Source organism: Schizophyllum commune, assembly GCF_000143185.2.
Source record: "Schizophyllum commune H4-8 unplaced genomic scaffold SCHCOscaffold_2, whole genome shotgun sequence".
In the NCBI taxonomy this organism is placed as follows: domain Eukaryota; kingdom Fungi; phylum Basidiomycota; class Agaricomycetes; order Agaricales; family Schizophyllaceae; genus Schizophyllum; species Schizophyllum commune.
The window spans coordinates 2,798,906-2,821,937 of NW_026089539.1; the positions used below are offsets into that span (position 1 = coordinate 2,798,906).

General features: G+C 58.1%; 12 protein-coding genes across 12 annotated transcripts; 6 read left to right on the plus strand and 6 right to left on the minus strand.

Annotated features, from left to right (window-relative positions):
• The first annotated feature begins 155 nt into the window (after positions 1 to 155).
• Positions 156 to 1,428, plus strand: SCHCODRAFT_02566906 (uncharacterized protein). Its single transcript, XM_003038478.2, has 2 exons — positions 156 to 429; positions 488 to 1,428. Exons 1-2 carry the CDS (start codon positions 340 to 342, stop codon positions 1,058 to 1,060), a joined length of 663 nt encoding a protein of 220 aa, XP_003038524.1. The 5' UTR covers positions 156 to 339; the 3' UTR covers positions 1,061 to 1,428.
• On the minus strand, positions 1,225 to 3,374 carry SCHCODRAFT_02166495 (uncharacterized protein). Its single transcript, XM_003037132.3, has 8 exons — positions 3,263 to 3,374; positions 3,040 to 3,221; positions 2,717 to 2,989; positions 2,626 to 2,664; positions 2,447 to 2,571; positions 2,131 to 2,383; positions 2,062 to 2,077; positions 1,225 to 1,994 (listed from the first exon to the last, which is right to left on the minus strand). Exons 2-8 carry the CDS (start codon positions 3,193 to 3,195, stop codon positions 1,390 to 1,392), a joined length of 1,467 nt encoding a protein of 488 aa, XP_003037178.1. The 5' UTR covers positions 3,196 to 3,221; positions 3,263 to 3,374; the 3' UTR covers positions 1,225 to 1,389.
• Positions 3,375 to 3,742: 368 nt separating this feature from the next.
• Positions 3,743 to 4,396, plus strand: SCHCODRAFT_02612285 (uncharacterized protein). Its single transcript, XM_003038477.2, has 3 exons — positions 3,743 to 3,950; positions 4,003 to 4,122; positions 4,174 to 4,396. The coding sequence occupies exons 1-3, from the start codon at positions 3,770 to 3,772 to the stop codon at positions 4,335 to 4,337; spliced, it is 465 nt and encodes a 154-aa protein (XP_003038523.1). The 5' UTR covers positions 3,743 to 3,769; the 3' UTR covers positions 4,338 to 4,396.
• A 1,316-nt stretch (positions 4,397 to 5,712) lies between these two features.
• Positions 5,713 to 6,937, minus strand: SCHCODRAFT_01082066 (uncharacterized protein; the record flags this gene model as incomplete). The annotated part of the gene is made up of 4 exons (XM_050340988.1): positions 5,713 to 6,257; positions 6,315 to 6,514; positions 6,571 to 6,782; positions 6,836 to 6,937. The coding sequence occupies 4 exons, from the start codon at positions 6,935 to 6,937 to the stop codon at positions 5,713 to 5,715; spliced, it is 1,059 nt and encodes a 352-aa protein (XP_050202376.1).
• Positions 6,938 to 7,381: 444 nt separating this feature from the next.
• SCHCODRAFT_02612289 (molybdenum cofactor synthesis 2) lies at positions 7,382 to 8,497 on the plus strand. The gene is made up of 5 exons (XM_050344527.1): positions 7,382 to 7,798; positions 7,848 to 7,871; positions 7,935 to 8,129; positions 8,183 to 8,363; positions 8,412 to 8,497. The coding sequence occupies exons 1-4, from the start codon at positions 7,651 to 7,653 to the stop codon at positions 8,329 to 8,331; spliced, it is 516 nt and encodes a 171-aa protein (XP_050202377.1). The 5' UTR covers positions 7,382 to 7,650; the 3' UTR covers positions 8,332 to 8,363; positions 8,412 to 8,497.
• Positions 8,031 to 9,826, minus strand: SCHCODRAFT_02612296 (uncharacterized protein). Its single transcript, XM_003037130.2, has 7 exons — positions 9,713 to 9,826; positions 9,227 to 9,659; positions 8,970 to 9,178; positions 8,734 to 8,917; positions 8,612 to 8,684; positions 8,183 to 8,559; positions 8,031 to 8,129 (listed from the first exon to the last, which is right to left on the minus strand). The coding sequence occupies exons 1-6, from the start codon at positions 9,757 to 9,759 to the stop codon at positions 8,438 to 8,440; spliced, it is 1,068 nt and encodes a 355-aa protein (XP_003037176.1). The 5' UTR covers positions 9,760 to 9,826; the 3' UTR covers positions 8,031 to 8,129; positions 8,183 to 8,437.
• A 94-nt stretch (positions 9,827 to 9,920) lies between these two features.
• Positions 9,921 to 11,704, minus strand: SCHCODRAFT_02530360 (N-terminal nucleophile aminohydrolase). The gene is made up of 10 exons (XM_003037129.2): positions 11,510 to 11,704; positions 11,357 to 11,456; positions 11,238 to 11,305; positions 11,124 to 11,182; positions 10,990 to 11,065; positions 10,838 to 10,937; positions 10,640 to 10,782; positions 10,498 to 10,587; positions 10,325 to 10,445; positions 9,921 to 10,265 (listed from the first exon to the last, which is right to left on the minus strand). The coding sequence occupies exons 1-10, from the start codon at positions 11,558 to 11,560 to the stop codon at positions 10,072 to 10,074; spliced, it is 1,002 nt and encodes a 333-aa protein (XP_003037175.1). The 5' UTR covers positions 11,561 to 11,704; the 3' UTR covers positions 9,921 to 10,071.
• A 105-nt stretch (positions 11,705 to 11,809) lies between these two features.
• On the minus strand, positions 11,810 to 14,222 carry SCHCODRAFT_02612302 (Phosphoacetylglucosamine mutase). Its single transcript, XM_003037128.2, has 6 exons — positions 13,796 to 14,222; positions 13,628 to 13,745; positions 13,199 to 13,579; positions 12,706 to 13,146; positions 12,136 to 12,658; positions 11,810 to 12,053 (listed from the first exon to the last, which is right to left on the minus strand). The coding sequence occupies exons 1-6, from the start codon at positions 13,891 to 13,893 to the stop codon at positions 11,974 to 11,976; spliced, it is 1,641 nt and encodes a 546-aa protein (XP_003037174.1). The 5' UTR covers positions 13,894 to 14,222; the 3' UTR covers positions 11,810 to 11,973.
• Positions 14,021 to 15,147, plus strand: SCHCODRAFT_02612305 (TPR-like protein). The gene is made up of 4 exons (XM_003038476.2): positions 14,021 to 14,339; positions 14,386 to 14,566; positions 14,613 to 14,787; positions 14,835 to 15,147. The coding sequence occupies exons 1-4, from the start codon at positions 14,063 to 14,065 to the stop codon at positions 15,069 to 15,071; spliced, it is 870 nt and encodes a 289-aa protein (XP_003038522.1). The 5' UTR covers positions 14,021 to 14,062; the 3' UTR covers positions 15,072 to 15,147.
• SCHCODRAFT_02166692 (uncharacterized protein) lies at positions 14,755 to 16,125 on the plus strand. The gene is made up of 3 exons (XM_050341964.1): positions 14,755 to 14,787; positions 14,835 to 15,191; positions 15,257 to 16,125. Exons 2-3 carry the CDS (start codon positions 15,086 to 15,088, stop codon positions 16,033 to 16,035), a joined length of 885 nt encoding a protein of 294 aa, XP_050202378.1. The 5' UTR covers positions 14,755 to 14,787; positions 14,835 to 15,085; the 3' UTR covers positions 16,036 to 16,125.
• Positions 16,126 to 16,222: 97 nt separating this feature from the next.
• On the minus strand, positions 16,223 to 19,346 carry SCHCODRAFT_02490513 (uncharacterized protein; the record flags this gene model as incomplete). The annotated part of the gene is made up of 8 exons (XM_003037127.2): positions 16,223 to 16,255; positions 16,312 to 17,116; positions 17,175 to 17,415; positions 17,478 to 18,016; positions 18,067 to 18,601; positions 18,660 to 18,724; positions 18,933 to 19,114; positions 19,176 to 19,346. 8 exons carry the CDS (start codon positions 19,344 to 19,346, stop codon positions 16,223 to 16,225), a joined length of 2,571 nt encoding a protein of 856 aa, XP_003037173.1.
• Positions 19,347 to 20,302: 956 nt separating this feature from the next.
• SCHCODRAFT_02612313 (MFS general substrate transporter) lies at positions 20,303 to 22,809 on the plus strand. The gene is made up of 12 exons (XM_050344528.1): positions 20,303 to 20,493; positions 20,544 to 20,574; positions 20,709 to 20,765; positions 20,822 to 20,862; positions 20,916 to 20,991; positions 21,084 to 21,091; positions 21,142 to 21,176; positions 21,230 to 21,288; positions 21,341 to 21,699; positions 21,781 to 21,978; positions 22,072 to 22,268; positions 22,354 to 22,809. The coding sequence occupies exons 1-12, from the start codon at positions 20,324 to 20,326 to the stop codon at positions 22,608 to 22,610; spliced, it is 1,488 nt and encodes a 495-aa protein (XP_050202379.1). The 5' UTR covers positions 20,303 to 20,323; the 3' UTR covers positions 22,611 to 22,809.
• The last annotated feature ends 223 nt before the right edge of the window (positions 22,810 to 23,032 follow it).

Below are 23,032 nucleotides of genomic sequence, written 5' to 3' on the forward strand. Positions count from 1 at the left end.
CGCACGATCGAGAGGGGAAGCGCCCAAAACTGCGGGTGCGGTCACGTGGCGGTCATTGTCCAATCGCATCCTTGGCGACCAAGTTCCTCAATCTCGGGTTGTGATGGGGACACGGCTATAAATGCTCAACTGACGGCTGGCAAACGCATTCACCTTCTTCCCCCCAACTCGTCCTTTCCTTTTCTCTTCCCTTCTGGTGCGTCTGCGGCGACAACCCTGCAGCCCACACTAACCTCGCCTCCAGTCCTTTCACCGGCGCCAGGCTGCGTCCCAGATCTTTCAGCCTCACTTCGATCCTTCACTTCACACCCCTTCCACGACACGCACTACCCCCTCAAGATGCTGCCCATCTCGTTGTTCGCCATGATCGCGCTTGCTATGAGCAGCCTGGTTGCTGCCGCGCCCATGCCCATGCCGCTGGCGAACATGGTACGTCTCCCCACTTCCCTCCCCCATCGATTCCCATATACTTAGCGCGTTCCCACAGCAGCGTGCCAACGTGGAACGCTCTTACGAACCATTGAATGTCATCCCTGCCTACCGACGCGCCGACGCGCCGACCCCCGTCGCGAAGCGCCAGTCCGTGCCCTTGCAGAACGCCGCCATGGCGCCTGAGGGCAGCGTCATCCCGTACGGGCCGCAGAAGCGCGCGCCCCAGGCGTCCGCCGTGCCCGTTCAGAACGCGGCGATGGCCCCGGACGGTGTAGTCAAGCCCTACACCAATACTCCTGCGAAGCGAGACAGTGTGCCCGTCCAGAACGCCGCAATGGCCCCGGACGGCGTGGTACAACCCTACACCAACACGCCGGCGAAGCGCGACGAAGTGCCCGTTCAGAACGCCGCTATGGCGCCTGACGGCGTGGTCAAGCCCTACACCAATGCCCCGGCGAAGCGAGACAGCGTGCCCGTCCAAAACGCCGCGATGGCCCCCGACGGCAACGTGATCCCCTACGGCCCTACGAAGCGCGACACGCCCATTGTGAGGCGCCAGACCGTGCCTCTGCAGAATGCGGCGATGGCGCCTGACGGTGTGGTCAAGCCGTACAGCGGCCAGCAGTGATTTGCTTGTCGTTCAGGCGCACGCACGCTCACATACTCGTCGGGCCCGGCGTACCTACCCACTACTCGGACCTGGCACACCTACCTACCCGTCGGACCAGGCATACTTACGTTGGATACATTCCGGACATTATGGACCTCGTAGAGCCCGAAGGACATTATAGTAGCTGATAGATTGCTGGACAATGCATCGGTGTTCGTATATATATGGAAGACTTGTGATTTGACGATGTCGAAGCTATGCTGAGGGTTCTGAAGACTGAAGCTTTCCAAGTTGGGTGTGCAAGCCGGACACTGGGTTGAACCAAGAAGAAAACAACGACCCCCTGCCTATCGCTCCCTCCTTCTCCATATCCACACACTTCCCACGTCGCTCACCACCGCCAGCGCCTGCCCTCCCATCCCCATCGCGCACGCGGCCGCCTTCTCCTCCCCCACCCCATTCGCCTGCAACCTCACTTCCCACGTCGGCGGTGGATTGGGCTGGGAGTCGGGGACTTCCTCTCCTGCTGCTGCGTTCGCAGTCCCGCTTCCGCCCTTCCCTCCTTCCCGAGCACCAGTGCTAGGACCTGCCTGAGTACTCTCGCCATTGCTTCGACCAACCTCATCCCCAATCCTCAACCGCTTCGCCGCCAACTCCGCCACCTCCGCGTCCTCCCGCACCCACTCCAGCGGCTCGACCTCGAACACGTCCATGTGCGCGGGGTTGAAGAACTGCACGGAGGAGGCGCCCGGGAGGAGGTGGAAGGCGAGCCAGGCGGAGCGGGGCGCGGTTTGGGATGTGGATCGGTACGAGGATTGGGAATTAGATTGGTACGAGGCTTGCGGAGGTGAAGGAGATGCATCATGTAGAGTGAAGACATGCGCCCTGTGACCTTGCCAGACGTGCTCGGGGCCGTCGACGAAGGGGCGGGTGGCGAGGATGCGGAAGGAGGCTGCGAGGTGGGGAGTAAGCTGATAGGCTGGAAAGGCAAGGGAGCGCGGGCAAAGCCAGCAACATACCACTCTCTCGATAATCCTGTCACAAATACGTCAGCCTTCCCTCTCGCACACGACGGCAAACATACTCACCGTCGCCGGCACCACCATCCTCTCCGGCGGCTCGTGCTGGAAGTACATCGGCGGAAAGAACCTGTCGATCGACAGCCACTGCCAGAGCTTGAAGTCGCCCGGCATGGTGTCGTAGTCGTATTCGATTTCCTTCGTACCCTCTTGCAACTGCGTCTGTGCTTGCGTCTGAGTTGGTTCTTGCTCGTTCTCGTCCTCGTCTTCTCTGCGAAAGAGGGCAGGTCCGCCGTGTGTGAGAAGGACGTCGCGACTGAGCCTGCATGGAGGGAGAGAGGTGAGCGCAGGGGTTGAAGAGGGGGATAAATCGAAACCGACTGACCAGGCTATGGACATAACTCGTCCGGTATGCAGCATCGAAGTGGAGAATATCGGCTGATCCAGACGTCGTATTCTCATACCGTCTTTGCACGGTGGGATATACCAGAGCTTGGCGCAGCGGTCGATCTATATTGGCCGTGTCAGCAAGGTACCTCGGTGAGCGCTACGGAGGCGACTCACACCGCAGGTCGCCAGTACCGGAAGGTCGGGATGCCACGCCTTGAAGGGAGGGGAGTAAGCTTACGACGTCGAGCTAACGAAGGTTTTCTACCGCATGCAACACAGCAGCCCGATGCCCTCCCGACCTCTGCGCACCCGTCACCGCTATACACCGACCAATCCCATCCGCTGGACCCTCGTTGTCCGTCATGTGTAGGCCAAACGCCGGCCCCGCTTTATTTGGGTCCTCATAAGGTGGCCAGTGGACGTTCGCAGGCTCTTGTTGAGGTCGCAGCGTTAAGTCGTATATCCTCGCAGTGAAGTCCCTTGACGTAGAGCAGAATATATGAGGCTGGTCTGGGCGGACAGTGATGGACGTAATTTCCTGTCAAAGTTCAGATGACGAACAACACTGGGAAGATACAGTAAACTCACGCCGCCGTGTCCACGTAGACAACCCACGAATTTTTGCGCTTTGACGTCGAAGATGTATAGTAAGTTGCGATGCGAGCAGACCAGCAAGGGGTGCCACGGTTTGGTCTTTTGCAGCGCCCAAGCAACGCACAAAGCGTCAGCGTCTAGTAAAGTCATGTCGTCGAAGTCCTTGTACTGCGAGCCTACGTTTGTCAGACATATTGCAGCGAGAGGTCACACATACATGTGGAAATCTCAAAGTAATCGGTTGTCTCATGCGCTGAATGAAGAATATATGCAGAGATCCGGAACGAGTGTCGCCGACAGCGAGGGCATCTTGAAACTCATCGACGACTTGGTGCCACTCAAAGACGTCAGCCGCGCTTTTGGGAGCTCCCCAGAACCTTTGAATGTCATGGCGACCCCAGGGAAAGAACGCGAGCCCTCTGCATAGCGAAGAATCCCTGGGCGCCGACTAGACGAGCATGAGTTGACGCTTGCGAGTCCGTGTGCCGATTCACCGACTTGAATAACGCGCAAGAGTCTATACGGATGCGCAGCCTTCGGGTCTTTCGGCCACACACCAGCCAAAGTCGCACCAGAATCCATAGAATATACGAGGGTGATGCCGCGTTAACGCGGTTGAGGACAAGTTGAACTTCCGCCTCGCCGGCCCGCGCTCCGGGCGACATCCCGGCATTGTCCAATCGGCAGGTGCCGATTCCAATTTCGTACCCGTCCACCAACCACCATGACAGGCTCGGCCGGCGATGGCTTCGAGCCAAAGAGCACGCTCGAATACGCGGGCAAGGCCGCCCTCCAAGGCGCCGCCATAGGCACCGTCATGTCCGGCGTCCAGAACGCACTGCAGCACCACTCCCACGGCGCCCTGGGTATCTTCACCCGCACCGGCAGCACCATTGGCTTCTTCGGTGCGTTCCTGCGCGTCTCGGAAGAGGACGAGGTTACTGAGGTGATGCGCAGCGGCGATGGGAGCGACATTTGCAGCGACGGAGGCGTACGTGGGGAACATCCGGAAACGGAGCGACTACTGGAACGGCGTCGCGGGCGGATGCGCGGCTGGTTTCCTCGCAGGCGTGAGGGGTGCGTGAACAGCTGGCTGCTCATCCTCGACGCGCGCTAACAGACATATAGCACGCTCAATTCCCCTTGCACTCGCTTCCAGCGCTGGTCTTGGCGCCATGATCGGTCTGTTCGACTACACCGCGGGCGTCACCGGGGAGCCAACCCTCACAGCGGAAGAAAAGCGGAGACGGTTCTTCAAGCAGCCTCCTCAACCCATTGTAGCAGCAGAATGATTACTCTCGCTTGGTACACCTGCCGTATAGACCAGCATAATCTCAACATCCTCGCCGGACCCGTCCGTTCTTTCGAGCGCGAATATGCACGGGGTGCACCCAAGTCACCGCCCTTCAAGGCTCTGAGCAGGTCTCGTTGCTCAGGCATATCGCAAAATGCATAATAAGGCATACAAGTAAAGTAATAAACTATCAGGCACTAGGCAGCCTCACGCATTTACGCGTCGTCTGCCTGCCCGGTCTCCGCTTCATATCTTTGATTGACTTGTTCCCCATATTTATCCCAGAAAGCCGACCACGACGGCTCTGACTTGCACTTGACCTGGGTTATCTTCAGTAACACGATACTCCCTCCGAAATGGGGATACACACCCGCTGGTCCAACCGCTTCCAAACCTCGTCAGGATCCTCTCCTGAATTGTCGTCACCACCCTCGTGTATGAAGAACCGCAGGACGGCGGCCATGTCATCGTCCCAGTCTGTCTTCCCTTTTTCACCGGAAGCGCTGTCTGCTACTACAGGAGCGGGGGCAGGCGCCACAGCCGCAGCTTCGCTCGAAGCTGCTTTCGACTGCGTATTCGCAGGCGCTGGCTTGGACGACGCACTACGCCCTTCTGCTGCAAGCTTGCGGTGGTATATGGCCGCCCGCTTGCTCGCCTCGTCGTACTGGCGAGCCAACTTCGAGGCCATCGCGTTAATCCAGGCTCCTCGAGTGTGATTTGGCATCTATCACCCAAGGTCAGTGAATGAACCATCGGGCTCGGGAAAGAGTGTACGCACCTTCTCTTCCAGCTTCTTCGCTATCGCTTGCTTGCTCATTTCTGGGTCGTACTTGCGCAGGTGGAAGATATACTCTTCCATGTACTTTTGTTCTTCAGGCGTGTACCGGTACTTGATCAGCCCCGTGCGGGTCGGCGCAGCCTCCAGCAGCTTCCAGGAGCTACGTGGCGGTGGGTCTGGGGAAGGCGAACGGTCGGCGGCGTCATACACGGCGGTATTTGCAGGTAGCCGGCCGCGCCGCGACGGAGGGATGACTATAGGGGGCCCATCGTCGTCAGAGTCTGAAGATGGCGGAGGCTTGTGAGCTTGCTTGGTCACCGTTGGTGACACTTTCGTTGTCGTGTGCGCACCCCGTGCACCCTTGAAGGGGCCTGGTGCTATCGCGGTGGTTTTCGCTTTGGGCGCAATGCCGGCCTGGGTCTTCTTTTCTGGAGATGCTGCCTCGACCTTGACTTTCTTCTTGACACCACCATCCTTTGCAACGTCGCTCTTCCTCTTCTTCGCTCGCGGGCGCTGGGCTAACGGCTTCTCATCTTCGTCCGACCCCTCAGCTTCGTCGTCTGCCGTATCCATGCTCTCGTCACTGTCCACAGAATCAAGGTGTATAGCGTAATTCGTCGGGGGGAGCAGCCTGCCCTTCTGCATGCAGTCGCCGACGAAGTTGACACTGACGACTGTCCGCTGCGCTGCGTGCGCGGCCTTCAGCATCCGCTTGAAATCCTTGACTCGGTCGGACAAGATGACGAAATCTGCCGTCTCTGGGTCCTTTGACACCTTGCCACCCATCGCCTAAAATGTGCTGATTTAGCATAACAGCCCCAAAAGCTTCGTATTCACTCGCCTTGATGTCCTGCACAAGCTTTTTACGCATGAGTAGCATGTGCTGTACATAGAAAGTGATGTCTTTGAGGATGCTGCTTGTGTCGACCGGACCATGTGGCGTGACTGGCATAGACGCGGACTGGGCGAGGCCGGTGTCTACCGACGCGGACCGTGCATGCTGGCCAGCGTTCATCTGAGGTGCCGATGCCGACGACGGGAACGCGGGATTCGGGCCATGGCCAGGGATGCCAAAACCGCCGTTGGTCGCCGTGCCTATCGTAAGCATGTCATAGATGAGGCCCGAAAGCTGGGGATCTGCTGATGAGCATGAGATCATCAGCTTATATAGACGATGCAATCAGCGTGAGAGCTCACCGGGATTGGCAAATTGCATGCCATTGTTCATGGCCATCATCGGCATACTCTGCCCATTCATATACGATGTGTTCGGTCCGCCGGCGAAATGATGAGGGTATGGTATCATGTTGGCGGAGGTGCTCGCGGTGGCTGAGTTTGGGGATGACTGCCCAGGGCCATATTGATCGGGCGTGATTCTAGGCGTGGGGACCTGACGACTGAGCACACACGAGCGATTAGCACACAAATTCATGCTTTACATCGCCTAACGCACTTCGCTTCGTTGTCTGAGCTAGGGGTAACCAAGCATCCAGCCCAGTTGTCCTCTTCCATGAGAGCGCGACCGGCTTTGATGCACTTGTTGACCCAGCGTGGGTCGAGTAGGGGCGTCTTGCGAAGTTCTGCTGGTACTGACTCGACCTGATCCGGGTTGACCAATATCACGTCGGCAAAGCGGGCTTTGGCGCATATGGACCCTCCGTGGGACTGTAGTGGCAAGGCTTGTTGATAGGGTATGCGACTCGCCAAAAGGGACATACCTTGACGCGGTCGGCGACCTTGTCTGCGTTGTCCACGCAGCCCTCCAGGAGGTGCACACGCATCGACGTGTCTTCCTCGATGTAAAATATTTCTGAGGCCATGATGATGGAGTGAGGCAAGACGATCGTTGTCGAGGCCGCGTCGGGACGTCGTCCAAAGTGGCGTGTCAGGCGTAGAGATCGAGCTAGGAGCTTCTAGAGTTCGAGATCCCGCAGCGCCAAAAAGACAGGGCAGAATTTCTCCAGTTGCCGAACGCGAGATGGGAGATGAGAGTAAAAAGAAAGAAAGGCACGAGAGGACCTGCAGGTCAGATTCAAGAGGGAGATTCAGATTCGGCAATCCGGCGCTTGGACCGCAGCCAATCATTTCCTCTCGCTCTCATCTTGTTCCCTGACCTCAGACGACAAAAACCAAGTGGCAGCCGGTGAGCAGACCCTCAGCAGGTGGGAGTGTTGAGCAAAGGTACATATCTCCACTCCTTGCAGCCGTCACGGTATATTAGACGCCCGAGATCCTAGTATCCCAAGGGCACGCGCCGGAGGTAACGGCATCGGTTGATGAAGACGCTGGTATTGGACATCCGATCTCTCTCGCGCCCATCGATAGCAGGTCTTCTACTCTCACGCAAACATAGTCGCCAGCGCTAACCTCGAGTAAACCACGCGCTACAAGGAAGGCAGCAGACACCAAGTCGCTTGCACTCAACACACTTGCAAACCGCTCCAGCCTGGGCGGCGCTTTGCTTCCCATATAACGGCACGGCCAGGAAATTAACGGCAAAGCCGCCAGGACCTACCAAAGACCGTGTACATTCATGGCAGACATAGCCCACTCTGCGTCCACGGACGCCGTCATCGAAGACGACGAAGGGATCTGCGTCCTCACACACAACGACCTCGAGGTGCAAGACATCCTCGCGTGCGTACAAGACGACCGCGCTGGCGCCATCGCGTCCTTCATCGGTACGACCGCAACTACCTAAGCAATGTTGGCTGGAACTCGACCGCGCAGGCACGACACGCAACTCGTTCAAAGGTGCACAGGATTCGACGGGCACGTTCTCTTTGCCTTCGTTGTTGACAAGCGGACGTCTACCAGGCAAGGTGGTCACACGCCTCGAGTATCAGGCCTACTCGAAGGTCGCTATCAAGACGATGCTAAGCATAATCAAATCGGCCTCTACTTTGTCGACAAGGTCAGAACATAGCGCGGACGGACAAGAGGTCACACCCATCATACGGTGTGCCGTGTATCATAGACTGGGCACGGTACCCGTCGGCGAGCCTTCCATTGGTGCGCTTCCATAGAACGGACGAGTCCAGAAGCTCATATGAACGTGTTGCTAGTCATCGCCGTCTCGTCACCTCACAGGAAAGAAGCATTCGTGGCGTGCGAGTATATTTTAGAGGAGGTCAAGCGCAAAGCACAGATATGGAAGCGGGAATACTACGAGGGAGAGCCTGAGGAAACAGCACAGTGGAAAGCAAATCACTAGCATACTGGAACTCATGTCCGTGTACATTATAGGTAGGATTGTTTTGCAATTGATACCACCCAAATTGAATCGCCTTCCAGATAGCCTCGCACAATGCGCGCGACCATTAGTCCACCTTCCATCCTTTGGCGTCGTCGTCGGGACTGACGAGGAGCTCGACTGCCCACATGATGAGCGTGAAGAATATGTTGAGCCACCGCCACCATATTTGTGACGAGTTGTCGAGGACTAATGAAGAGATCAGCAAGAAAAGTCAGTGGGCCGTAGCACAAAAACTCACGCAACAAGTGCGTATAGACAGTGACGAAGATGAACTGCCGATACGTCAACAGTATCCGCGTCAGGGTGGAGGTCTGTGGCGACGTTAGCCAGGGGCACGCTGAACGTGGTCGAGATGCGTACCGGTCGTCCGTCCCACCCATTGTCAACGCCTTCGACGGCATCCCAGCTGTCCGCGCCAATTGTGGGCAATATCCGCGAAGCCAAGTGCAGTATCGTCAGTCGGTACAACAGCGCGACGAGCACAGGCTTAGGCAGCGTATTCATGACGAAGTTGATCAGGGCATCAAACCACGGCAGGTAGACGCTGGGCACGACGTCAATCAAAAAGAACGGTGAAATAATTGAGACAGACTCACGGGAATGAGGAGGCCGTGGACGCACTCTCCCCTGACTGGTCGAAACCGCATAGCCAGACGTTGTAGGCAAGGAACAGAGCCATCCCCGCGGACTCGATGATGTTTGTTCTTCTCAGGGTGAAGCCGATGAATGTGAGGAAGAATAAGGACGCGGGTGCGACGCCCAGTAGAGTCGCAGCGAGGGGGGATGTCGCAGCAGCGGGGTACGACTAGGGAATGCGTTAGAATACATACTAAATGGGAACGATAATACGCACGCTAACATACCACCACGCCGACGCGACGTACGTGCTCGCACTCGCAATCAGCAGCGTGAGCTGATACCCGTCTGTCTCGCTAACGAGCCGCTTCCCCTCTTGCCCGAGCTTCTGCGCGACCAACAAGCTCGACACGCTCTCCAAAATCCAGAACCCCGGCCCGAAGTACGTGAGGATCGTCCCCCACCACTCCGCCGCGGACTCCAGCCACGGCGGCGCCGGCGACGAGAACACGTTGAAGCACACGAGCAGGAGGAAGGGGTGCATCGGCACCTGCAGCAGCGACAGCGCCTCCGAGCCCCAGAACGCGATGAGGGTGCCGTGGATGAGGGAGTGGCATGTGAGGAGGAGGGAGAGGAGGAGGAAGGCGGACTTGGAGAGCGTGACGAGGGTGAGGGGGAGGAAGATGAGGATCTGGAGGACGGTGGACAGTCTGGTGGCGCGTGTCAGATGCGCCCTTTCTTTCCCGCGGGGGGCGCGACGTACCGTGATATGTGGGAGACGCCGCTCCAGAGGATCCAGTACTTGTTCATCGCGGCCGTGAGGGTCGTTACAACGGAATTTTGGGAGGCCGGACGCGTCTTACAGGCGCCGTGACGCCAGCCTCATGAATGCAAGTGGACAAGAACGGAAACCATTGTCTGCAGGTATCCGCGCCTCGGGCCGAGCATCCGAGCCAGGAAGTAGCGCAAACTCAGGGATACAGCAAAAAGCATTGCAACTATTTCATAGCAGACATTATAGCGCGATTAGACTACAGAGCTAACACTAAGCAAGACAGCAAGATATACGGTAAGATCCAGGAGCACCCGTGCACAACCCTCAAGCAACAAAAATCACCCTCATCAGTGGACAGCAACGGCTTGCGCAGACTGATGCGGGTTGAGATACCCCTTCTCCTGCGCAAAGTCCGAGTTCCTGAGCGCCGCGTCCGGGTGAGAGGGCTGCACGTAGTACTTGTCGATGATGGGGATCTGCAGGACATTCATCTTCGGCGTGATGACAATCATGTTGTTCGTCTTGATTTCCATCCAGTCGGCTGGCAAGGCAAGGTGGTCAGCTGGCGGATACATTGACGGGTTCATCTCGGGTGCATACCTCGTTCGAAGGTCAGAGGCTCGCTGGCGACCATGATGATGTTTTCCCGCTTGTCCTCCTTGGCCATCTTGTAGTGTCCACCATCGGCGTATTCGCTAAAAGTTGTACCCGAAGAGAACCACTGATCATGGAGATCAGCATCTGAGTAGGAGGAAATAGAAACTTCCACTCACCAACGAAGCGGCCTCGTCAGTCCGCGACGATACGTATCGCGTAGCGATAACGCTCTCGCCATCGGTTACGCAGAAGTTCATCAGGCTCGGCTACGAAAGGCGTCAGCTTGCGCCTTCCGAACCATAGTTTCGTCGAGCATACTTCGGTGCTGCCAGCCTCCTCTGTTAATCGGTTGATGTGCGCGATGGTCTCGGTCATGGCCTGACGCAGTTCGGCCGTCTTGAACGACTTCGCGTTCGGGTCGGGGAGCTTGGAGAGGAAGACGGCGAAGGCCCACTCCGAGTCTACCAAGATCTGTAAGTAAACTTGAAAGTGTATTAGGCTAGCGAACAAACATACCGGTGTTGCCCTGCACCATGTTGAACGCTACGTCCGGGAGCTCAGTCTGCAACCTGCGCTTGATGCGCGGGAAGTCGGCGATGCCGCCGTTGTGCATCCACTATGGACGGTGATCAGCATAGTGCCCGGAGCAGTCACTCGACCCTGCGCACCATGAGCTTCCCATGTGTGAACGGGTGGCAGTTGTCCAGAGATAGCGAGCCGGCGGTCGTCGCCCTAACGTGACCACTACGCGAAGCGCGTCAGCATCGTGGTACGCGACGAAGTCGATCTAAGCGCTACGCACAAGACGAGGGGAGACTTGATCTTCTCCGCGAGACGCTGGAGGTTGACGTTGTTCCATGCCTGGGGGAGGGCGATGGTGAGCGGGGGAACACTCATGAGCAGAAACAGAGCTCACGGGTGTGACGGAGGTGAAGATGCAGGGTTGGTGTCCGAGCTCGTCGTCGGCCTGGCAGTCATACCAGCCTAAGAAGTAGGTGAGTTGGGATCCTCTCTGAGCATGACACGTCTACGCACCGACGCCGAAGCCGTCTCCGTTCATGGGTCTCCGATGGTCGAGCCGCAAGCGCGAGTCGAATGCCTGGTTGATGATGGAGTGGCATGGTCGTGTGAGGAGCTGGAGGTAGGGTCAATTACGCTGCGCCCTTTGTCCATTTCGCACATACGCACATGAGATAGCTGGACGGGCGAGGTGCCCTTGTAGATCACGAAGCGGCACATAGTCGAGGGATGGAAAGAGGGTCACTCGCACGCAAGCCGTCCTTCTAGATAAAGGCTGGAAACGAGAAGAGTCTAGCTCTGCATTCCTGTGCGGCGCGCCACCAGCGTGCCCTGAAGCGAGTCATGGCTGGAACGTAAACAGCGACAAGGATGGCGCGTGTGGCGCGATCGCGGGCACGTGCCCTCCTCATTCTGTCGACTTCCCCGCGTTTTCCCGCGCAATCCCGACGCGTCCTGACGCCATCCCGACGCTTCTCGTGCCATCCCGCCGCGCGATGGCGCCATCCACGGAGCTGGATATATCGAGAACAATGGCTTTATGGCCGTAAGTACATGCACCCGAAAGTACGCTACTTTATCTTCGTTATCGGTCTACTTCATCGTCTATGATCACCGCACACCCTGCCGTCGGTTCAAAGGAATTCCTTCGGCCGCTTCGCAGGATCGCCGCCTGCGGTGTCGTACACGAGCCCCGCCACCCGGAATGCCAGCTCTGCGGGGACGTGTTAGACACGTATGTGGAGGTAACAGTGATGGAGAAAGGTAATGCAGAGCGGAAGGTGATGCAAACGCACCGTCAGCTTGCGCCCTGATGACCGCCTCCGCGTACACTCGGACAACGTCCTCCGTGCCACTCGGCCGCACAAACGAGCGGCCGCCCTCGTATCGGTGCACCAATTCATCGATCCGGGCCTGCAACCCCTCGGGCATCACCAATCGCCTCTCCGCATCCTCCGTCTGGAACGCGTTACGGTCCCCAACGACGACCTTGACGAGACGGTTCGGCAAGTCGGTGTAGAGCGAGTCCCACTCGACGCCGCTGTAGTTCTTGTGCGCGAGAACAACCTCCACGAGGAGCATGTCGGACAGTGCGTCGCCGACGGCCTGGTTGATGAGGAGTGTGAGGTTGAGAAGGTGTTCGTGAGCGGTGGCTTGAGCAGGTGTCGTTGGCTGATACTCTCGGAGTCTGTCCATAGTGGCGGGCGAGAAGAGTACGGTTCCATGGCCGTTGGCCTCAAAGTAGACGCCGACATCGAAGTTCTCAGCTGCGTGGTGCAAGTGCTTGACGCCAGTAGCGACGCAGCGGACGGGGAGACGCTGTCGAAGTGAGCCTAACTTCATCACTGAGTCTAATGCAGACCAACCTCTGACAAGTACTTCGTCGATGCACCGTTCGCATATGCCGTCTGCACGCTGCCGACCTTGACATGGTCCTCCAGGCCTGCCGACTTGACGAGCTCGCCAATGAAGCTAGCAACAAGCGTAGCGATCTTGTCACCGTCGAGCATCTTGAAATGACCCTGCTCATCGAGGTAGAAGTACATCAAGCGGTCCGCATCGCCGTCAAGGCTGCAGCCCCTTTGGCCTGGCTTGAGCTTGTTGGCGAGTGAAGGAGGCAACTTCTGGGTGGTCTTGACGAAGTCCGCGCCGCACATGTTATTCAACACGCCTGGCGTCGTCGTGTCGGTGTTCTCGAGGATAAGAGGCAGCGAGTCGCCGAGGTAGGTGATGAGCTCCTCAGCGGCCTTCGCGCCGACACCGTTTGCACAGTCGATGAGCAGAGGTTCCCTCGGCGGACGCCCGGCCTGCAAGCGCATTCAGTCACCTTGTGGTAGTCAGTATGACAAGTCAACTGACCACAAGCTTCTTAAACGCCCCAGTCATCTTCTCGAAGTATCCTTGTTCAGAATCGACACCATAGCTGTTCTTCGTGCCCTTCGTGTTGATAGCGCGGACGAGGTAATGGAGGATCGGCGTGGTGGTTACGCCGGCGTTGCGAGCCTCTGCGCCGACTGCCTTGAAGCCATCCTCCAATGCAGCAACGAGGGAAGCACCAGATGGACGCGTGTCGCGGGCATACACCACGCGGGAAGGTTTAGAGAGGTCGATCTCTGCATCGCGGACTACTTCCTCGAGTGCGGCGATGAGATCGGGTGCATTGGCGAGTTTCGTGGCGTAGACTTCCCAAGACGCCTCGAGCATCTCGCCGTACGGGTCTACCAGCTTGACGCCGTTGTCCTGAGTCGTGTTAGCATAATTGCCTCGGAGAAGTAACGCAGCACGCACGGCTTCTGGGTTGTGAGACGCGGTGACCATGACACCGATGGTCTGGCCGTCAAGTTTCTTGCTCCTCAGGCCGGCCAGTATACCGACGCGGTATACGACCGAGTCCAAGAGCGATCCTCTGGACGATCGTCAAGATCTCACTGCTGGGTGGCAACCGCGGCGACATACAGAGTCCGAAAGCCAGCGGTGCCGTACTGAAAGTGTCTATTGTCCGGCTTGGGGTGCGCATCGGAGAGCTGCTGGATGGTCTGCGTGTGGAGGGACATGGTCGGGGTGGTGGTAGATGGAAAGAGATGGAAGGAAGCGCCCAGTCGCGCCTCGGCAGCCCGACGCGCTGCTGCACCGCCACGGTCGCGTGTACGTCACTAGCCCCGGACGGAAATCAGCAGGCACTGGCTGCGCCCCGCCTCGAGTCGCGCCTTGTCAACAGCAGCCATGCCCGCCAAGTCCCCCGCGCAGACGCTCGTCGAGAAAGCAGACAAGAAGGCGAACTCATCCACAGGATGGTTCTCCTCGTCGACCACCAAGTTCGAGGAGGCGGGCGATCTGTACCAGCAGGCCGCGAATGCGTTCAAGATGGACAAGCAGTTCAAGGAGGCGGGCGACTGCCACGCCCGGGAGGCGGAGTGTCGCGAGAAGTGCAAGGAGATTAACGATGCGGCGAACGCGTGGTGGAACGCTGCCAAGGCGTACAAGCGCGGCTATCCCGACTGTGAGTGCTCACCGGACATTTCTGATGCGTTACTGATCCCTCGCAGTGGCCGTGCAGGCACTCGCGCAGACGATTGTGCACTTGACTGCTAGTGGTCGCTTCCGCCAGGCTGCGGACAGGGAGAAGGAGATTGGCCAAATTCACCTGCAAGAGGCTAACGATATACGGAAGGCGTGTGAGAGCTTCGAGCGAGCAGCCGAGTGGTATGCTCAGGAGGATGCTACTGCGTAAGTGATGCATAGCTTTTGTCGGGCTATCACTCACTCCCTGTAGCACTGCTATGGGCTGCTTCAAGGACGCTGCCGACCTTTACGCCGAGCTCGAGGACTACCCTCGGGCCATCGCTCGCTACGAGCAGGTCGCAGATCACTCCTTGACGTCCGCTTTGACCAAGTACAGCGTCAAGGAGTACTGGCTGAGGTCTACGCTTTGTGCGCTTGCCATGAACGTGCGTATATCACGCTGTCTCCGTAGCATTCGCTGACAAGCATACAGGACCCCGTCACTGCTCGCCGCAACCTCACTAAGTACGAGCGACAGGACGTGACGTTCGAATCTACACGAGAGGCCAAGTTTGCCAAGGCCCTCATCGAGGCTATCGAGGCCGGTGACACCGAAGCCTTTACTGGCGCCGTCTTCGAGTACGACCGTATCAGCAAGCTCGACAACTGGAAGACGGCCATCTTGCTGAAGATCAAGAGGACGATCCAGGAGGAGCCGGGATTGCTGTAAACGCTAGGCGCGTCATGCGCGATGTATCTATTGTTGTGAACCGGATATCTGTAATCACTATACCTTCTTCGTCCCCGCGCGCAGCGTTGGCGTACATGCTGCACATGGATAGGAAGCGAGGTGCGTGATCGATACCGAGGGTAGTGCTGGTTGACCATAGCTGTCATCGTTGACCATGTCCAAAGACTGGACCGCGAAGGACCTGGTGTCCTACAGCATTACTATGGTGGATGTTGCTGCACCCGAATTCTTCAAGGGTCTCACCGTCTCGATATTCGAAGAACTCGACGTTGATCCTCTCGTGGTCAACGGGACCTTGCAATCCCCCGATCTCGACATCACCCTCTACAGATACTTCAAAAGCATCTCCACCCTCCCCTCCTCCCCACATACCGTCACCACCGAGTTCTGCCGGCGCACCCTCGAGCTGCTCAACTACCCCGATCGCGGGTCCGATCTCTTCATCCACTACTCCCTCCCCTTCACCTGCTGCGGCAAGCGCGCCCTTGCCGAGCCCGACCTATGCCTCGTCGGCCCCGCCAACATGGTCCTCCTCGTCCTCGTGCACGACAAGCCGCTCGCGAACGGCCTCTCCCAGGACCCCGAGCCCGCGCTAATGGCCTGCGCCATCGCCGCCTTCCAGCACAACAACCACATGCGCACGTCGCACGGCGCGCCCCCGCTCGACATCATGACCATCCCCTGCGTCGCGTTCGTCGGCACGCGGCCTGTGTTCTACCTCGTGCCCGTGACGCTCATGCTGAGCAAGGCGGCGATGCTGGGGCTGAGCCCGGTGCCGAATAAGACGGAGGTGAGGAGGTGCGTGACGGTGATGCCGGAGAGGAACGGGAGGCTGCAGTTGCAAGCGGATATGGACAGGTTGGAGTTCAGGAAGGCGGCGATGTTGAGGTTGGCGCAGTTTCATGCGGTGGCGAAGGCGCATTGGGCGGCGTATGCGATATGAAGTATGACAGGAAGCTCGAGGCTTCTCCCCTTGTACACGACATGAGATGACATGCAACGAGAGAGAACCATGATACACGTCCGTGACCGATAGTACAATGGTACAAAGCAAATATAGTATACAAGGCAAGGGATAATCCCCTCGACCGAATCCTCGCAGAGGTACTGGTGTGCATATTTCTCAATCCTTAGAAAGGTGGCGATCTATTCTGTGCATGGATCTGCAGTATGGTGAGCATTCAAAGCGTTCCTGAACTGCAGCTGACCAATGACTCACTCGAGGCTGCTGCGAATGATCTGGCGACGCAGAGGGCGAATGTCCGTTCATCGAATCCGGCGGAGTCAAAGGCAAGGGCGTCGACATAATCTTCGACGACTCGCGCCTGAGGTGCGAACGCGCAGGGCGTGGTGGCGCTTGGACGACATACGACAATATCTTTGGCTGGTCGTCGAAGGGGTTCCCATATCCCTGCCCTTCTGCGCCTGAGTCGTGATGCTCATCGTCCTCGGGAGACAGACTGTCAGGGTAGATCGACGGGCTCGAGGGCGCCAGCGAGTTGTTCTCCGACTCTGCTTGCGGGACGTGTGCATAGCGCGGCGTCACGTTCAACGGTTGAACCGACACCATCTGTGGGACCGACACCATCTGCGTTACCGGTGGGTCCTCGAACGGCGAGCCCTCGGAGCGCTCCAGGTCGGTCATGCGCTGGCCCGGGTTCACATACGGGGGCCTCACGAACGGCGGTGGTCCTGGGAGTAGCGGGCTCGGATTCGGGCGGCTAGGTCCCTCGTCAGTGAACCGCACACTGGCAGCCCGCGACGCAGTAAGCGGCGTCAACGGTGGCAGCACCTCCTCCGTCTGCGGCGCCGGGTCCTCGAAGGGGCTGTTGGGGTTCGACGTGCCATACGGCAGCCTGTCGTTCGGCGTGTACGGTGGCTGGTCAACGGTGGCCATCCACCGGCGGCGCCTTTGAACGCGCCTGCGCTTGCGGCAGAGCCAGAAGAGGAGGAAGGCGGCCGCGGCCGCGACGAGGCCGACAACGGTGAAGGTGCCCGCGACGGCGCCGGTGTTGTGGAAGAAGCTGGGAGGAGGTCAGATTGATTAATTGGCTCGCCAATGGAGGGGAGATTACCACCTACCCCTTTTCACTGATTGCACCCGACCCTCCAAAGCCCGTCGGGTTCGCCACAACGTGCGTAGAGTAGACGAAACCGCCATCCTCACCCGTAGACGTGCTGGTGATGGTGATGACGCTGGGAGTATCGACGGTGGTGACGAGGCGGCCTTGGGCATTCGTGAACGTTGAAGTGACTGAGAGGACCTGCGAGAGCGTGCTGTCTGGGGCGTCGGTGATGGTGCGCGTGGCGGTGGCGGAGGAGGCTGGGGTAGATCGTTAGGTTAAGGACAAGATGAGGTTGTGTCGGGCAGTTCGAGAGACGTACAATGCCCAGACACCGTCGTATCAACCATCGAGGTGACCGTCTTCTCCGCCTTTTCTGCCGTGCCGGTTTCCGAGGCTCCTGAATCGCTGTCAGAGGCTGGCGTTGACTCCAATGTTGCAGACGCAGTGGTAGAGCTAGACTCGGTGGCAGAGCTGGACTCATTGTCCGCAGAAGAAGTGTTCGTGACCTGCTCCTTACCAGCTACGGTCTCCGGAGATGATGATGCGGAACTCGATGCAGTCGTTTTCGCCTCATCGGTGGTGCTGGTAGCCTCGTTGGAATTGCTCGTGGGTTCTGAGCTCGATGTACTGTCGCTCGTGGGCTCTGAGTCTGTGCTCGTAGGCTCTGAGTTGCCGCTCGTCGACTCTGCAGTAGTCGAAGGAGCCTCTGTCGAAGTCGAGGCAGGCTCCTCCGACTCCGTCGAGGTGACGGACTCGGTCGACGACGACTCGGGCTCGGACGCAGTATCGGATGGCATCTCGGGCGGCGGAGCAGAGGCCGTGGTCGAGCTACTATCTTCGGAGGTCGATGCGCTGCTTCTGATGCACGTCAGTACCTCCGTCCTCCAGGTAGAAAAGAATATACTAACTTTCCTGAAGCAGACGAGCTCTCCTCGGTTTTGGCGAACGCAACCAGGCTTGATGGACTCGGCGCCGTGGTCGAAAGCGGGGCCGTCGTGAGGGATGCAGGCGCAGAGGGTGGAGAGGAAGGGTACACCACGCGTGTTGAGGCGAACGTGCTCTCACTTATAGACGTACTCGCCAAAACCTCGGTCAACGAGGATCCGGGGTCGGATGATCCTGCTATGATCGTCGACTGAATGGCAGAGCTTGCGAGGGAGCCAGAGGTACTAGAGGAGTCCGTCGATAGGGCGGAGGTCGTTATGATCTCGGAGGCGGAGGTTGATGTGGGGGAGGCGCTTGTGGAAGCACTGGCACCCGTGCTTGTGGCCGTACCGTCACTCCGCGTGGAAGCACTATCGCCTGACGCGGGCCCGCTTGTTGCCGTGACAGTGGCTGACACGCCGCTGGATTCCTCGCCCGGAGCAGCCGGCCAGGTCGTAGTGCTCGGAGCCTCCGATCGAGTGGTAGTGCCCGACGCGTTCAATGTGTTTGACGATGGGACTATGCTTGACTATGGTGGATGTGAGGAGCTAAATCTGACTGAGGTATGCAGACTCACCGACGAGGAGGACTCCAGAGTGGGCGAAATGAATGTGGATGGAGAGGTAGGCGATGGGAATTGACCTAGGGAGGCAGAAAATTAGCAAAGCTCTTCGACGGCGGCTCTTATACGACGAGTTAAATGAAGCGCAGGGGGTACGGCACCAAGACTGGCGGGAAGCCCTCAGATGAGTGCGCCCGTCCGACGATCGCATGCAGCATATAGAGGTGGATGTTCGAGGGTCGGATATGGGAGTAGCGAGGGTCGGGTATACAGGGACAGGGCACTCACCCGTCATGAACTCTATCCACCCAGCCCGTCGACCGGACGAGAGGCTTGAGACCGGACAAGAGAGCTGAGGAAGGAGGAGGGGATCCGAATCGACCGCAGCACCATCTTAAAGCTCGCGGATATACCTCGACACAATGGCCTCCCGAAGTAAGGCGAGTGCGTGTGTCATCTGATGTGCGAAGCTAGGGAGAAGCGCGCTCGCGCCTAGTTCCCGCGTGCGTAGCAGCGACTCCGAGCGTGGACCACTGCTAGGCCATAGGTCGTCTCTAGGAGGCTGTCCAATAGAACAGAACCGGGTGCGGCCGCCATCCGAGGGCCGCCTGCGCCCCGCCTGGTCTGCAGGCGTGGGACATGCAGAAGGCCAGAAGCGATGCAGCTTGTATGTGAGCTGAGCTGGATGACGGAGATGTCCATGTTGGCGAAAGTCGCTGCATCGATGCCTTTCATTGACCAAGCTTATGACGTTCGTCAAGTAAACGTTCGATGGCACCGGGATTGGACTTCCACACGTCTGATCCCTTCGTACATGAAGCCCCGGGCAGAGTGCAGGATAATTTCCCGCAGTGACACTCACTCTCCGCAACTAGTATTCCCGTTGTTCAATTGCAAGTTGTCAAGCAAGAGCCAAAGTCCTCGAAAACGCCGCCAGGATCAACAGTCGCCTGACCATGGCTCGGAGTGCACACTTCATCGATTGATCATGACAGAGTTTGTTCCGGAAGGCAGAGGAAGATCTTGAGATACAGGGCAGCTGGCCAGGATGACCGGAGTGCACGATGAGGGTGAGAAGCAACAAGTCGAAATTGCCTGATTTGGGAAGGCGGCAAGGTGCGGGGATGCGACCACGGTCGCGTGACTCCATTGTTTGCTTCTTGCCACAATGTTTGCTCGTTTCGCCAGGAACTGCCCTTGTATTCGAGTCGCGCGCCGGACCTGAACACCTCAAGCGGGCGATCTATCTCTGAAGAGGTTGAATGCCCTCTCCGTGGCCCGCAGCGTCCGTCGCGGAACCTGGCGGCTGCTTATCTCGACGTAACTCGGCCCCGGCCTCAGCCAGCCAGCTTTATCTCTCGTTTCGGCGCCGAAGAGCATGCCAAAAGAGAACCGTCCCAGCGATCTCCGTGTTCGATTGCCACGATGAAGACTGCCCGCTCCGTATCATCATGTGCGCCTATCTCGTCTGGTTATCCATTCAATGGGGCACCCACCCCGGCGCGCCCCTTTGCAAAGCCAGCCTCAATGGGGCTCCAAGGTACAAGTGTTCAGCCCGCACGGTCCGCACCTGGCCCGCATTCACGAGACGCTGGCGCTTGATGCCAATGCTGAGCTTGCTTTATATACGGCGCGGGATGGAGTAAGGACCGGTGCTCTTTCTCTGCCAGACCGCCGCCATGTCCGCGATCGACGCGCCCTCGCTCTCCAAGCTCGAGCGCAGCCCCTCCATGGAGAAGGCTGCGGCGTCCGAAGTGCAGAGCTCGCAGCCGCTCGAGTTCACCAGGGCGGAGGAGAAGAAGCTGACGAGGAAGTACGACTTCTACCTACTTCCGCCATTGACCATTATGTGCGTGCTGCGTTCTTCTCTGGTCGTGCCGTGTATTGACTTGTATGCAGGTACTTGTGCAATGCACTGGACAAGGGCAACGTAAGGAAACGAGCTACACTCCACACGCGTCGGCTGACCAGGCTACTGCCACCCGTGTCACGCCGCTATCATCGCTATCACGCGCCCTCCCCGCACACCGTCCGCATACATCGGCACCACTCCGCACCCACCAGGTCGGCAATGCGAAGACGGACGGCTGGGACAAGGACCTCGGTCTGCACGGGAACCAGGTGCGTTCGATGCAGCGTTCCTCAGTCCGGTGTGCAGGTTGCTGACATGAACACAGTACTACCTCCTCGTCATGATTTTCTACGTCCCCTTCTGCATGCAAGTATCGTCCCTCAAATCCTATCACCTTCCATACTCATACCCCTCTGCAGATTCGGCACACCAATCAGTCTCCTGGTCAAGCGCTACAGCGCGGCAAGGGTGCTCCCGTGTCTGATGGTCGGATTTGTGAGTAGTTCATTCGTGTACTGCATTCGCCTATCGGCACTAGCTGCATCCAATGCATTCACTGAATTCTCTGATACTGACGATACGCGCAGGGCAGCATGTGTGTGGCGGCTTATCGAGCCCTTGCGTTGTGTATTCATGATAGCCCAGGTCCATCTTCGCGGCTATAGCCAAGAACTTCAGCCGTAAGCTCCCCTACTGTTTACAATCCATTGAACCAACGCTGATCCTCCCGCAGAGATCTTCGCCATCCGTTTCTTCCTGGGAATCTTCGAGTCCCCAATGCTTCCTGGTGTGGTAAGCCAAAACTAAGGTCTATGGATATGACCATTGCTTACCATCGCTATAGATCTACTACCTCTCGACGTTCTACAAGCGCGATGAGCTTGCGTCGCGCGTGGGGTTGTTCTACGCCGCCGCTTCCATCTCCGGAGCCTTCTCCGGCCTCATCGCCTACGGGACCTTCCAGATCCCGCCGACGAAGTTCCACAACTGGCAGTACCTCTTCTGGATTGAGGGTGGTGCAACGATCGTCTTCGCCATCCTCGCGTTCATCCTCCTCCCGCTCTCGCCCGCCAAGTTCTTTTTGCTCACGGACCGCGAGAAGGAAATCGCGCGGGCGAGGATCATGGCGGACTCGTCGGCGGTGGTGGGGGAGAAGCTGAATATTCGGGATGCGTTCAGGCCGTTTAAGGATCCGATGTATTGGTGAGTCACGCTCCTTTGCATGCCCTTGCCTCAGCATCGCGTGTCCGGTCCCTCGTAACAGTCTATTTACAAACACACTAGGGTCTGGGCCCTCATCTGCCTGTCCTTCGGCGTGCCTCTGGCCTCCGTCAACAACTTCCTCCCGCAGATCGTGGCGAGCTTGGGGTACAGCCCGGTGAAGACGAACCTATACACCGTGGCGCCGAATATCGTGGGCACGGTCGCGCTTATCATCCTGACGCAGTCGTCGGACTACTTCCGGGAGCGGTCGATCCATATGTGAGTGCGATTTGACGAGTTCTTTAGGCTGTATCAAAACCATGATACGCCCATCCATCCTCGATGAACACTGAACTAATCAAACCTCATTAGCTGCATCCCGCTCGTCGTCGCCATTGTCGGCTTTATCGTCCTCGGCGCCATCGATCCGCTCGCGCACAAGAGCACCGCGTACTTTGCGTGCTTCCTGCTGACGATGGGCGCGTTCAGCCCGAGTGTGCTGGTCGCGGCTTGGTATTCGAATAATACGCCGAGCGAGTCGCGGCGTGCGGTGGTGGCGGCTGTCATGGGTGAGTGTTGCTTGATCTAAGTTCCGTCTCTCGTTGAGGGGGGCCATGTCTGCGCATGAGGGTGAAGACTGACGCTTTCGGCTAGTCGCCATCGCCAACTCCAGCGGCCTCATCTCCACGAACGTCTTCCGCGAGAAGGACGAGCCGAAGTACGTGCTCGCGCTCGCGGTGTCGGCTGCGTTTGGCGGGCTGTGCGTTATTCTCGTCGCTGGCGTGGGCATCTGGATGCGCTGGGAGAACGCAAGGAGGAACCGGGAGCAGGGCGTCAACATCACGTCGAAGGACGTCGACACGAGCGAGGTGCACGGGCCTTCGCATCCGAGCTGGCGCTATGTCGTCTAGGCTGGTGCGATGCCCGCTGATCCCTCTCTGAACCTACAGTCTCTTTGCACGACTAGCCTTCTCGCATGCGCTATACTTATTGGAAGGCTGGGTACGCCTTGTATGTTTTACGGCAATTTACGGGTCATGGGTATGGCATTACTGTAACGATAGGTATAATCTGAATACCACTATACCGCTAAGGATGCCTTCGATGATCTGCTGCTCCCTCGGGTCAACACTCCCTCGAGAACGGTCGAGAGGGCTCGAATAGATTTCGTTCGACAGACGACACTTTGCATTGATTGACGGCACCGAACGAACAAACAACGGGATCTGAAGAACAAACAACGGCACGTGCTGATGGCGGTTGAAGTTGATCTCTGCTGCGCTCCTTCCGTTGATCTGCATCTCTGATCTGCCGCCTCCGGGCTGAGTTGCCC